We start from the raw sequence: 15,239 nt of genomic DNA, 5'->3' as shown, positions 1-15,239 counted from the left end.
CAGATTGATTGCTGGAAGGTGTAGCTAGCTTGGAGTGCATCGCTGGGCTATTCAAGTTAATGATTGACATTCATACCGAAGAGTTAATGTTCGTTATGTTACGCATGTATTACATTTCAAAGACAAGTATCATGTGTGTTAAGATTTATATACGAGGCTTTAAAATTTGAAGAAAAAACAAGCGAAATGTATACAATGATTTAAAACATTTTTAAAACCTTTCATCACCCTATTTGTAAAAAATATCCAAAATCAAAATATAAAGGGGAGGAGGGGTAGAGGACGACCGAAATTGACTTGGGATGAGAGGATTAGGCTTGATTTGATAGACCTAAACCTCTCCGAGGACATGGTTGAGGATAGGAATTCGTGGAGAAGTAGAATTAAAGTTAAGGATTTTTAGAGAGAATTGAATACCTTAGGGCTTAGACTTAACTTATTTAGGTCACATACCATAATGGTATTTCCCTTACATATATTATTATTATTATTATTATTATTATAATTATTATTAGCTTTTATATAGCTGTTAAACTGTGATCTTATTATTAATATTATTATAATTAGTAGTAGTTTTTATATAACTGTTAAACTTTGATTTCCTTTATTTTGCTTCATACACATGTACTTAGAGCCGAGGGTCTCTCTGGAAGCCACCTCTTTATCCCTTTGGATAGAGGTACGGTATGCCTACATCCCACCCTCCCCAGACCCTACTTATAGCTTTGCTGTCGGTGGGATTTTACTGGGCATGATTGATTGATTGATCCAAAATCAAAATATGAATCACATAATTTTTTAAGTGATCACAATCTTTTAAGTATACTCTAGATAATGTAAATGCCAAGGAACCGGTAGTTAAATTTGTACGTATCTACACCATTATTTTAATTTTTCCGTCACTTAAACTGGTTTTTAATTATAAGGAGGCATTACATAATGCATACAATCTACCTGTTTTTATGTAATTAAATCCTTTTCTTATAATCTTATTGTATCTTGACTTCTTCAAATTTTCAGTTCATGTGTAAAAGATCCCATCTTCACACTTTATTATTTTTCAACTTATGGAACATGTAATTCACTTTATATATAAGCTAGTTTTTATCATCCTGTATTACGAGGATTGTTTTACATTATTATAACCCTTTTAATGAGATATTATAACCTTTTTAAGCGCCATCTGGGTGTGTGAGACTCATTCCCATGGACTCGGGTCTGATGCATGAGAAACCTTCATTTACAAATAAACCAATCTGGTGACTTGAGAGGAAGTGATAACTTTTGATAAATAAAGTTGAATAATACATTAAGTAAGTACAAAGTTAAATTATAACTACTATTCACAAACTTAAATATAAATCATAAATCTTTAAATACTTCTTTCGATACAAAATTAGATAATACACTAAAAATATGGTAGCAACTAAAATAAAATAGTATTATGAGAACATAAACGGTACAATCGATACGAACTAACCATCAATATAAGAATACGTTCGATTAGTTGAAGAATGTACAGTATAGGATAATCGATAAGGTTTTGATCGACAAAATATGGATAGAAAGAAAGATATTACGGTTACAGGTGAAAAGAAGGCGGGTCGGGCTCAATTAAATATCCACGTGTTTTTAACAACGAACCCGTTAAATAATGAAAATGTTCAGTTTATAAAAATGTTTTATAAATAAACCTAACGTTTAAAAAAAATATAAAATACGTTTTGTAAAAGCAATTAGAGAAATCATTAAACAAATAATATATAAAATGAACTTTAAAAGGTATGTATAATTAATAGGAGGGAGAGGCGGGAAGAAAGAATAAGAATACATAAAAGAATGACATGTGGCATAAGAAAAGTTTTATTTATTATGTAATATAGATAGATAAGGTATTATTAAAAGAAAATCCAAAAAGGAATATATTGATATCACGCGTTGTGTCCTTTTAGTTGCAAGTTGTGCCTTTGAAGTAGGCACACGGTTTTAAGTACGGAAGCATTCAAGAGAGGAGACGTCATCCCAAACTTGTACATTGTATGATTCTACTTGTACATCACTTTCATGGTTACAAGACAAAATATCAACTGTGCATGCATGTACTCGTAATTTCATATACCAGTGTGTTTCCATGTTTATTTTATCAATTATGAACTAAAATAATAATAAATATAAAAAACTATAATATGTTATTAGTATTAGCCTATATAGGTGGGTTTTTTTTATTTAAATTAAACAACTTTTATATAGTTTATAATGTTTACCATAAAAACAAGCATTTTTCGTTTTAATTCAATTATAATAACATCATTATATCAAAGAAAAAACTTTTTCAAAATATTTCAATTTGGTGCATATGACGATGCATTAGAGTTCTTCATAGACGCTTTACCTAGCTTCGATCCAATATGTAATGCCTTTACCTCATATAATGGTACGTTAGGTTTTGTATCTTTGTTTTTCAGACTTGTACGTTTTCATTCAACGCCTTTACCATTGACACCCTTACGACACGTGTGTGCCTCATGGGAAGCAAGCATGTTTCTCATGAGTATTCATCCTTCGTAGAATAACCCACCCCCCTAAATATTATTAAAAAAGCATATTTATATTTTAAACATAACAAGAACAATTTTAGGGTCAATTGGTTGGTTTTATAAAAAGCTGATTGTATAACATCGATGAGACGGAGCGTGGATGTGGATGTGAATATGAAGCCAGAGATGAGAGATGGACAAAGACGATTGGCTAAACTAAAGGTCCAATAAGAGTCCTGTGGCGCCAAACTTCTTATTTACTATAGATAGATAATAAGTAATTTTTAAAAAAGAGAATTTATCATATTTTGTATAAGAAGTCAAAAAGAACTTGTGGAAGCCAAATATGCGTGGTAACTGGTAAGGCCATGTGTAGTGGAAGGTCTACAAAATGAAGCAATTTTTGTCATCTGACGTCCAGTCAGCAAAACATGAGTTTTTGTTTTAAGGGTGTAGTGGTGTTGTAGCCCAATATATATATATATATATATACACACCACGCACAACACAATATAATAATAATAATCAAAGGTTGGCCGGTGACAAAAACTCATCCCCCCTCGCCCCATTTGTCGCGAGGGGGGGGGGGTGTTCCATGTCAAAATCGCCCCTGTCGCCCACAAATTCTCACCCACTACACACAACCTAAGCAGATAGGATATGGTAGGGTAGGGGGTACGACCACCGTTTACTAGGAAGATGACATTTACTTCATGGACTCCCAGAGACTCATCACAAGTCACATATTATTGATACATGACAGATGACATGTACCAAGCAGTTGACTCTCAAATCTCAATTATTAAGAGTTAAAGACAATACTGCTTGACGTATGAGAAAATAAGGATTCAATGTACTTAACCAGAACTAGTAAATAATCCCGTGCGTTGCGATTGGAGCCTTGATACACATTAGTATGTGCATTGCAATGAGGACGTTGATAAAACATAAAGTTAATAAAGTTTTTCAATGCGTTATAGTTGCTTGATTTTAATAATTATTTTTTACATCGAAATATATGTAGAAATATGGCTGTTTTTGTAAAAAATTATAATGCCATGAAGAGTACAAAAATATATTATATTTGACACACATGTTTAGGTCAAGCATTGTATGAGCTCGGTATTGAATCAAATTTATATCGAAGCATACGTAGAAACATTGTCGTTTGTATTCAAATTTAAAGTAGCATTAAGTTGCGAAAAAAAGTTAAAAATACATAATATTTGACCTACACATCGGTTTTGAACGAAGCTTATGATGAAACATAAATAAAAATAAGCGTTCGTGATCGTATATTTGAAAATTAAGAAAACATAGTATATTAAAATATGTATAAGAAAATATGTAAAAATCAAAAGTTAGTTATAGAAATAAAAAAAAGTAAGTGAGGCGTCAATAAGCAACTGGTTAATATATTTACTCTTTCATGAATAGTGACTTTATGTGAGTTAAGTACCATTTGCTTTTAAATATATATATATATATATATATATATATATATATATATATAATATTATACCATATTCTTCACTCGCCTTTGAAACAAGTAAATAACACATAAAAAACAAGTATCGGTCTTAAGACACCAAGATTAATTCCGAAGCACTAGATTGACCCATATTTGAGTTTTCAGCTGAACAAGCTGCTAGTTTGGTTATAAAGAAATGCAAGTACAATACATGAGAACGTACCCACTTGCCATAATTTAAATTCTATTCACATAAAGCAGAAATTACCATTAAGTACATGAAAGTAACATATAACAAAAATATTGTAATCAAACATGTGCTTAATTTTTATAAATAGAAAAATTGCAGATAATGATTCATTTTCCATTATATTCACAAGTAATATGATTGTTATTCAGTGTGTGGGACTTGGGAGTATGGGTTCCAGTTATTATGATAAGAATGAATCTTGAAAGTTTCAGCGCAGTAAATATTTTGGTTTCACATGTTAAGGTTTGACAAATAATCATTCTAGTTGACCTCTTAATTCCACAATATATAGACCACAGCTTCTAGCTCATAAAATCATCAACTCTTCAATGGCTTTCAAAAGCTTTATACTTTTACCTTTCCTGCTACTTTCAGTTACATTTGCAGAGTCTGCATTAGAAGATGAAGCAGATGCTTTAAAACATTTCAAGAACTTAGTCACAGACGACCCGACTGGTGCACTCCTGGATTGGGATTCCAGTTCCAACCACCATTGCAACTGGACTGGAATCCAATGCCATAATATCACCAATCGTGTCATTTCGATTTCGATTCAACAAACATACCTCAAAGGCCAAATATCTCCTTTTCTTGGAAACCTTTCTGGTCTCCAGGCTCTTGATTTATCTTATAACTTATTCACTGGCAATATTCCATTCCAGTTGGGATACTGCACACAGCTTACCTCACTTGTTTTGTACACAAATTCCCTCTCTGGCCCAATTCCGTCCGAACTTGGGAAGCTCCAGAATCTGCAGATACTGGATGTGGGAAACAATTCCATCACTGGAATCATTCCGGATAGTTTGTGTAACTGCACTTCTTTGCAACAGCTTAGTCTTGATACCAACCAACTTAACGGTACAATTCCGGAGAGAATTGGTGATATGGTAAATCTTCAGCTTCTTGGAGCTTTTGATAACCGTTTAGAAGGTTCGATTCCAACTTCGATTGGATACTTAAAAGATCTCCAAGCTTTTGATTTGAGCCAAAACCAACTGTCCGGTATCATTCCTAGAGAGATTGGGAATTTGTCAAGTTTACAAATTCTTCAGTTGTTTGAAAATTTTCTCTCGGGTAATATACCGACCGAAATTGGCAGTTGCAAAAATCTCAATCTTTTGAATATATACAGCAACAAGCTCACTGGAAGCATTCCTGGTGAGATTGGAAACCTTCAAAGATTACAGTTTTTGCGGTTATACGATAATCAACTGAATTCCACAATCCCAAAAACATTGTTTCAGTTGAAATCATTAATAGTATTCGAACTGTCTATGAATAACCTAACCGGGAACATTTCTTCAGAGATTTCCTCACTGAAATCACTGCAAATATTGACCCTACATGAGAACAAGCTTACAGGTGAGATTCCAGCATCCATAACCAGGTTAGTCAATTTGACTTACTTGTCAATAAGTATAAACTTTCTCACTGGATCAATTCCTTCAAGCATCGGGTCTCTTTACAACTTAAGAAATTTGTCCCTCAGCAGTAATCTTCTTGAGGGTCATATTCCAGTTAGCATCACAAACTGTACAAATATGGGCGCCTTAGATTTGTCTAAAAATAGGATAACCGGAGAGATTCCTCGGGGTTTAGGAAAGTTGTCAAAACTTAAATTTCTTAGTATCGAAGAAAACAAACTGTCGGGAAAAGTCCCAGACGATCTCTTCAATTGTTCGAGTCTTGTGACTTTAAGTATGTCATTTAACAATCTTACAGGGATGTTTAAACCGGGGATTGGAAGACTTTCTAATCTCCAAATACTGCAAATTCATGAAAATTCCTTTTCCGGGCCAATCCCAAAAGAAATTGGAAACTTAACCAGTATGATAATGTTATATCTCGGGCCAAACCAATTTTCAGGCACCATTCCTGTAGAAATCTCAAAAATGTCTTCCCTTCAAAGACTTTCAATTCGTAATAATAATCTAGAAGGTCGGATTCCTGATAAAATATTTGAGCTTAACCTGCTAACTGATCTCTACATGCGGAACAACAAATTTGAGGGTCCGATTCTGAATTCTGTTTCGAAGCTCAATATGCTTTCTCGGTTGGATCTTAGTGGAAACAGGTTTAACGGGTCAATTGGGGACAGCATGACAAAACTGAACCGGTTGATTCTGATAGACCTGTCACACAACTTCTTCACCGGATCGATTTCAGGGCCAGTGATTTCAAGTATGAAAGATATGCAGATATATCTCAATTTCTCAAATAATTTCCTAACAGGAAATATCCCAAGTGAGTTTGGGAAGATGGAGATGGTGCAAGCCATTGATATCTCAAACAATAATCTGTCAGGAGGTATTCCCGTAACAATTCAAAAATGTAGAAACCTGCAGAGTTTTGATTTGGCAGAAAACCGACTTTCCGGTACCGTCTCTAATGATATATTCCCTACCCTTGAAGTTCTTTCCTACATAAATTTCTCAAGAAATCAGTTGGAAGGAGAGATCCCAGAAAGCATAGCGAATCTCACACTCCTTACTTCACTTGATCTTTCACAAAACAAGTTCAATGGCACGATTCCTGAAAATCTTGGCAACAATTTAGCATTAAAACACCTCAATCTCTCGTTCAATCACCTCGAAGGACGTGTACCTGATAAGGGAATTTTCAAAATCTCTAGCGCGGTCGGATTGCTTGGAAATCCTTCTTTGTGTGTAATCAATGACACCATATCATGTGTCTTCTCAGCTGAATCTAATCATTCACATCAATTATCCAGAAAGGCCATTTTAATCCTTGCCATACTCGGATCTCTAGCTTTGCTTCTTGTATTATTTTTGGGGGTTTTATGTTATCGCCATGTTATAAAACCGAAAGCTATAGAATCTGAGACCCCGGAACCAGAATACACCCGGGGTGTCACTCTCAAGAGATTTGATAGAAAAGAACTTGAAGATGCTACTGATGGATTCAGTGAAAGTAACATTTTGGGTACAAGCAGTTTAAGCACAGTGTACAAGGGTACACTAGCAGATGGAAGGGTGATAGCAGTGAAGAATCTTAATTTCACAGAGTTTTCATCAGAATCTGATAAAAGCTTTAACAAAGAAATGAAGACGTTAGCAAAATTGAGGCATAGAAATCTAGTGAAAGTGGTTGGTTATGCATGGGAGAGTGGGAAACTAAAGGCTTTGGTTCTTGAATACATGGAAAACGGTAATCTAGACAAGGTTATACATGACTCAGGGATTGATCGATCAAGATGGGATCTTTCTGAGAGAATTGATGTTTTGGTTTCAGTTTCTAGAGGACTCGTTTATTTACACTCAGGATACGATTTCCCTATAGTTCACTGTGATTTAAAGCCTTCTAACATTCTTCTTGATGAAAAATGGGATGCTCACGTTAGCGACTTTGGGACAGCTCGGATTCTAGGAGTTCATCAGCAGGATGGAAGCAGTGTTTCTTCTGCATCAACATTTCAAGGCACCATTGGCTACTTGGCACCAGGTAATGCATCGCCAATAGGGCTGTAAACGAACAAAACGTTCAACGAACTGTTCGTGAACTGTTCGGTGGGAAGCTCGTTTACATTTGTTCATTTAATAAACGAACAAACATAAACAATAAGCTTCGTTCAATTAATTAAATGAACGAACATGAATAAAGGTCGCATTCGTTCATTTATATTCGTTAACATTTGGTAACGTGTTCGTTGATGTTCGTTCATTTACGCTCATTATTATCTATTCGTGTTCATTCATTACAGGCTTTTATATAATATATTATATTAAATTTTTAGTTTATTACCCAAGCATTCGACTTTGGGGAACTTAGACCTTTCACACTCCTTTTAACTATAATGATTATAATTATTATGTCTATAGTATGGGATTAACAATGCTGTTTTATATTTTCGAACTTATAAATAACCGTTTGTGTTTGTTTGTGTTCGTTTAAGAAGTTAACGAATGAACACAAACAAGTTAATTTCCTTAAGGAATGAACAAGAATTTCGTTCAGTTATGTGTTCATGCACAGTTTGTTTGTCTGATAAAAGCTTAACAAACGAACAAGGCTTCATTCGGTTCGGTTTGATTCGTTTATAGCCGTAATCACCAGCTCTTTCTTTTATTTGTTTAAATTAGGGTTAATGATTTCTAATTCTAACACTAAACCATTTATTTTTTCTAACAGAGTTTGCATATATGAGAAGAGTGACAACAAAAGTGGATGTATTCAGCTTTGGTGTCATAATAATGGAATTTATCACTAGAAAACGACCAACAGGACTCACCGAAGAGGACGGAATCCAAATGACTTTGCCACAGTTGGTAGAACAAGCGCTTTCAAAAGGAATGAATGAGCTGATCGAAATTGTGGATCCTGATTTGGCTTCCGATTTCTCCACAAAACACGGTGTCATAGAACAGATTCTTCAGTTAGCTGTATCATGTACTCAATCGGATCCAGACGATCGTCCAGACATGAACGCGGTCTTATCTTCACTTACAAAGATCAGCAAGAAAGTGTAGTTAGTGTTTCAAATTTGAACAGTTCAAACCAGTAAACTCATATTCATCTAGATGCAAATTATAATAGCAAATTTCATTTCATGATTCTAGCAGTTATATAGTTGTTTGGTTTTAGTCAGAAACATGTTAAGCTAAATCTACTTCCACCACCTAAAGGTAGGCCTATAAACTAACCGAACGAACACCGCCGAGGGCATGTTCATGTTCGTTCGTTTAAATCTAATTAGTAACCTATAAAAAATGATTAGTCAAAGCATTACTTACCTATTCAAATATTAATTATCAACAACTAAATCATCAAGAAAACTTCATTCAGGCATTTCATCAAACAGTTGGAGTGCTAATTAATTGAATCAAGCAATAATACATTTTAACATACATAGATCAATCAATTAAACATCAAAACTACAAAATCAAGTGGTACTATACTAAACATATTGAATCAAATTGCCTAACGAATTGAATTGATGCATTAGTAATCGATTCGATTATATAAAATAGCATTGAAATCGCACCCCGTGTCTTTCGATTCAACGCAACCGTAAGTCTGCAACTGACTCTGAGGGTGTTAAGCCCAGCATACTCGGACCAAACTACACTTTCAAAGATCTCGGGCCCGGCCCAGTTTTAAACCGATCCAGCTCGGCTCACCTCGGTTTTAAAACCGAGCTGAAAGTTTAAGCTCGAGCACGGCTTGTTAAAAATCGAGCTGGCTCGACTCGATTTTGCTCACTTTTTTTAAGTTAATAAACTTCAACCATATACAAAACAAGTTCATTACGCAAATACAAAATAAGTCAAATAAGATCATTAGCAACCGAACCAACCTGCAACAACAATAATGCAAGAGTTTTGATAAATAAGAACAAGATTCTAGTTTTGGGAAGGAGATATAATCCCCCCCCCCCCTTTTTAATATTTTTAAAATATACTATACGTTTAATATAAATATGGAAACTAAAAAGTAAAATAATCTGAGCTAAACGTGTTGTGCCAACGAGCGATCCAAACTGAGTTGGCTCGGCTCAGTTTCAAAATGACCCGTATCAAGCGAGCTTAATCTGAGCGAGCTCCGAGTCACGAGCTTTTTGAAGAACCTACAATATTGAATACAATCATCCTACTTTTACATTTGCCAAAAAATATCCAAATATCTAAGAAATTGAAGGGTTAATCTTGATAAAACTTAAATTATTAGAGTTTGAGTTAGTTTTTTAAGTTTATATAATTGTTTAAAGTTAATGTTTACCTTTTTTATTTGGATAACTTTAAAAGTGTTTTAAGTCCATATATAGTTGGTTGGTTTAGATTTTGGGTCTAGTATAAATAAATTGATAGGGAATTGTAATTTCTTGGTTCAAGTTTACATTTGAGTTAATAATATTGAAAGAGTCATGATGAGTTATCACAAAATATCGTGTCCTTTGTGTTGCTCGATTAAATTAATTCCAATAGAATATCCCCATCGTTCATGAATCTAAAAATATTCATTACCAACCGAAGAAGCTCCTCGGTGTGCATATATATAAATATAGAGTTAGGGTTTGGATTTGAAATTCATGGGTTGTGAATACAGAGACACGGGAAGAAAATACGGATACATGTCTTAAAAAACACGGAAAAAATGATAAAAATATATTTCTTAAAAAACACGGAAAAAATGATAAAAATATATTTTCTATAGTACCCATTAGTCACACTTGACTAATCTCCTCATTTTCGTATGCAGGGGACTAAACGAATAATCTAAAAGATTCAAGTTGGTTTGGTAGCATTACTATAGAAATTAAACATTTAAAGAGCCGTCAACATTGACTCATATTGTCTTTTTGACGTCAAAAGAACTTTTGTTAAGCAATTACTATTTTCTATAGTACCCTTTACTCACACTTGACTAATCTCCTCATTTTCGTATGCAGGGGACTAACGAATAATGTAAAGATTCGAGTTGGTTTGGTAGCATTACTATTTCCTATATTAAACATTCAAACCATCCAATGTGTACATAGACTTATATAAATTAAACAGCCGTCAACGTTGACTTATGTTGTCTTATGAAAGGGACGTCAAAAGAACGTTTGTTAAGCCGCGTCTTTGGGGTAGGTAAGAGTATGACCACCATTTACTTGCATGGAAGAGACTTGTTCCTCCTAGAGACTTAAAACAAAGCCACATATGATATGAAAAGTATTTAATGTGACAAATCAAGAAAGATATTCTCTTATAGATCCTACAATATAAATAATTACCACCTTCCATGTATGCTCATCATCACTTCAATGGCCTTCAAAATCTTTATCCTTCTAGCTTTCCTGGTGCTTGGTGTTCACTCCACCTCGGAAGCTGATGAAGCAAATGCTCTGAAACATTTCAAGAGTTTAATCACAGACGACCCGACTGGTGCACTCCTGAACTGGAATGCTGAATCCACCCACCACTGCAACTGGACGGGAATCCAATGCCATAATACCACCAAACGTGTCATTTCTATTTCCATTCAACAAGCACACCTCAAAGGCCAAATCTCTCCCTTTCTTGGTAACCTTTCCGGTCTCCAGGTTCTTGATTTATCTAATAACTCATTTACTGGCAACATTCCATCCCAGTTGGGATACTGCACACAACTTTCCAAACTTATTCTGTATTCCAATTTCATCACTGGAATCATTCCGGATAGCTTGTGTAACTGCACTTCGTTGTTACACTTGAACTTAGTAACAACAAACTTAACGGTAAACTTCCAAATAGAATCGGTGATTTGGCCAATCTTCGGATTCTTGGGCTAACAGAAAACCTTTTAGAAGGTTCGATTCCGGCTTCGATTGTCAAGCTGAAAATTTTAGAAGCTCTTGGTTTGAGCGAAAACCAACTTCATGGTATCATTCCTAGAGAGATTGGGAATTTGTCCAGGTTACAAATTCTTTTCTTGTCGCAAAATTTCCTCTCTGGCCCGTTTCCAACTTCGATTGGAAATTTGAAAGAGCTACAATTTCTTGAATCGGACGATAACCAACTTTCTGGTATCATTCCAAGAGAAATTGGGAATTTGTCCAGGTTAAAATTTCTTTACTTGTGGCAAAATTCCCTCTCTGGCCCGATTCCAACTTCCATTGGAAATTTGAAAGAGCTACAAGATCTTGAATTGCACAAAAACCAACTTTCTGGTATCATTCCTAGAGAGATTGGGAATTTGTCCAGCTTACAATTTCTATTCTTGGGGCAAAATTCTCTCTCTGGCCCGATTCCGACTTCAATTGGAAATTTGAAAGAGCTTCTATATCTTGAATTGAGCACAAACCAACTTTCAAGCACCATTCCTTCAGAAATCTCAAACCTTTCTTCCCTTCAAAGCCTATCTGTCGGTAACAATAATCTAGAAGGTCGGGTCCCTAATAAAATCTATGATCTTAAACAATTGACTTACCTCAAGTTGGAGAATAATAAATCTGAGGGGTCCGATTCTACATTCTGTTTCAAAGCTCCAGATGCTTTCTAAGTTGGATCTAAGTGGAAACAGGTTTAACGGATCAATTGGGGACAGTCTGTCAAAATTGTATCGGTTGATGTGGATTGACCTGTCATACAACTTGCTCACTGGATCGATTTCAGGGCCAGTAATTGCAAGTATGAAGAATATGCAGATATATCTTAATTTCTCAAATAATTTCCTTACAGGAAATATCCCAAGTGAGTTTGGGAAGATGGAGATGGTGCAAGCCATTGATATCTCAAACAATAATCTGTCAGGAGGTATTCCTGTAACAATCCAAAATTGCAGAAACCTACAGAGTCTTGATTTGTCAGGAAACCGCCTTTCTGGCACCGTCTCTGACGAAATATTTCCTACTCTTGGCCTTCTTTACTACATAAACTTCTCTAGAAATCAGTTGGAAGGAGAGATCCCAGAAAGCATCGCGAATCTCACACTTCTTACTTCACTTGATCTTTCACAAAACAAATTCAATGGCATGATTCCTGAAAATTTTGCCAACAGTTTGGCATTAAAACACCTCAATCTATCGTTCAACCACCTTGAAGGACGTGTTCCCAATAAAGGAATTTTCAAAAATTCGAGCGCAGTTGGATTACTTGGAAACCCTTCTTTGTGTGTTGCAAACGGAACCAAATCATGCACCTATCATTCTCATCAAATATCAAGAAAAGTCATAATTCTTGCAATATTGCTCGGATCTCTAGCTTTGCTTCTTGTATTATTTTTGGCGGGTTTATATTATTGCTATGTTCGAAAACCAAAAGTTATGTCTGGGGACAAAGAACTAGAATTCACCCGAGGGTGTACTCTCGAAAGATTTGAAAGAAAAGAAATGGAAGATGCTACTAATGGATACGGTAAAAGTAACGTTCTTGGTACAAGCAGTTTAAGCACAGTGTACAAGGGTAGACTAACAGATGGAAGGATGATAGCGGTGAAAAATCTGAGTTTAAGAGAATTTTCAACAGAATCCGATAAGAGTTTCTACAAAGAAATGAGCACGTTAGCAAAATTGAGGCATAGAAATCTAGTGAAAGTGGTTGGTTATGCATGGGAGAGTAGAAAGTTAAAGGCTGTGGTTCTTGAATACATTGAAAATGGTAATCTGGATAAGGTTATACATGATTCTGGGATTGATCGATCAAGATGGAATCTTTCTGAGAGAGTTGGTCTTTTGGTTTCAGTTTCTAGAGGACTCGTTTATTTACATTCAGGATATGATTTCCCCATAGTTCATTGTGATTTAAAGCCTTCTAACATTCTTCTCGATGAAAATTGGGATGCTCATGTTAGCGATTTTGGGACCGCTCGGATTCTAGGAGTGATTCAGCCGGATGGAAGGAGTGTTTCTTCTACATCCGCATTTCAAGGGACCATTGGTTACTTGGCGCCAGGTAATATATGCATCCCCAACTCTCTTTTTAGATAGCATTTGACCTAAAAAGTCACACTAATTCATTTTTTTCTCCACCAGAGTTTGCATATATGCGAAAAGTGACAACAAAAGTGGATGTATTTAGCTTTGGAGTGATAATTTTGGAGTTTATGACAGGAAGAAGACCAACAGGACTCACCGAAGACTAGGGAACTTTGCCACAGTTGATAGAACAAGCACTTTCAAATGAAACCAGTGAGCTGATTGAAATTGTCGATCCTGTACTGGCTTCCGATTTCCCCACAAAACACGGTGTTATAGAACAGATTCTTCAGTTGGCATTATCTTGCACTCAAGCGGATCCAGATGATCGACCAGACATGAACGAAGTCTTATCTTCGCTCACAAAGATCAGCAAGAAAGTGTAGTTATAACTCGTATTTGAGTATTAATAACAAGTTTCACTTCAAGATTGTAGCAGTTTCATATTTGTCTGTGAGCATTACTTCTATTTATGCAAAATAGCATAGGGAGTACTTACTTTGACCATTTTGCCCTTAAACCAATTTATGAATTAACTCTTTGTTTTTACCCTATCTTTAACTTCCTATATTTGTCTCAGACTAAGAAGAATGCATGTTGTTCCTATGTACTCTCAAATTGCAACAAAGCTTTATAGTAAAAAAAATCTACACATGCTTCTTATCAAATTACTGCACAACTTGCAATCAAAAGTTCAGCAATTTATTACTCAACTGCATGTGTTCAATTGAGTAATTGCACTTCTTTGGTAGAACTTCATCTAGATACCAACAAGCTTAACGGTTCAATTCCAGATAGAATTGGTGATTTAGTCAATCTTCGGTTTCTTGGAGCTTTTAGTAACCTTTTGGAAGGTTCGATTCCAACATCGGTTACCAGTACAATTCCAGAGTCGATAGGTGATTTGGTTAATCTACAGTATATTTCAGCCTATAATAACAGTTTAGAAGGTCCGATTCCTCCTTCGGTTGGTAAGTTGAAAGAATTACAAGTGCTTGGCTTGAATCAAAACAATATATCTGGTATCATTCCTAAAGAGATTGGAAACCTATCAAGTTTGCCAATGTCGGCCAAGACCTACAAGTTCTTAATGTCGGCCAAAACCAACTTACGGGTATCATTCTTAGAGAGATTGGGAATTTGTCAAGATTACAAGATCTTGAATTACAATATCTTGGCTTCGGATAGGGGCCAAACCGCCGTTGGCAGTTTGCCATAACGTGCTCCTCGTCTCAAGCTTCGATTTGACTGGTAATAGGCCTGAAACAAAGCTTCGTGGGCCAAGTTATGCCCGTTTTTGTGGGCCACCTTTTGTAGCGCGATCTTGGGCCTCTAGAAACATAATAGCCCGGTCTTCAATACTTGGGCCCCCATCAAATATCTTTTATAAGTCGGTTTCATTCTTAAAGAAAGCAGAAAACTCGAAACCAAACCCAACAAAGAAACGCATCCCCACAATATAAACGTCTCGTAATAACATTTTCGACCAATACACACCGTTGATCCTTCATCTTCTGAGCTCCTGATGTGGTCATCGTAAACCAGAGATGCAGTAACACTACATATCGATGATCCTAATGG

The 15,239-nt window shown here is 35.4% G+C and overlaps 1 protein-coding gene and 1 pseudogene across 1 annotated transcript; both read left to right on the top strand.

Moving 5' to 3' along the window:
• The first annotated feature begins 4,585 nt into the window (after nucleotides 1-4,585).
• On the top strand, nucleotides 4,586-8,891 carry LOC143630690 (uncharacterized). The gene is made up of 2 exons (XM_077099628.1): nucleotides 4,586-7,723; nucleotides 8,411-8,891. Exons 1-2 carry the CDS (start codon nucleotides 4,588-4,590, stop codon nucleotides 8,746-8,748), a joined length of 3,474 nt encoding a protein of 1,157 aa, XP_076955743.1. The 5' UTR covers nucleotides 4,586-4,587; the 3' UTR covers nucleotides 8,749-8,891.
• Nucleotides 8,892-11,018: 2,127 nt separating this feature from the next.
• Nucleotides 11,019-14,044, top strand: LOC143630691 (LRR receptor-like serine/threonine-protein kinase FLS2; annotated as a pseudogene).
• Nucleotides 14,045-15,239: the final 1,195 nt, after the last annotated feature.

Source organism: Bidens hawaiensis, unplaced genomic scaffold (assembly GCF_021521415.1).
Source record: "Bidens hawaiensis isolate Kalapana, Puna unplaced genomic scaffold, B.hawaiensis_p1.1 tig00005780_1, whole genome shotgun sequence".
Classification (NCBI taxonomy): Eukaryota; Viridiplantae; Streptophyta; class Magnoliopsida; order Asterales; family Asteraceae; genus Bidens; species Bidens hawaiensis.
This window is presented reverse-complemented; position numbering and strand designations above follow the sequence as displayed.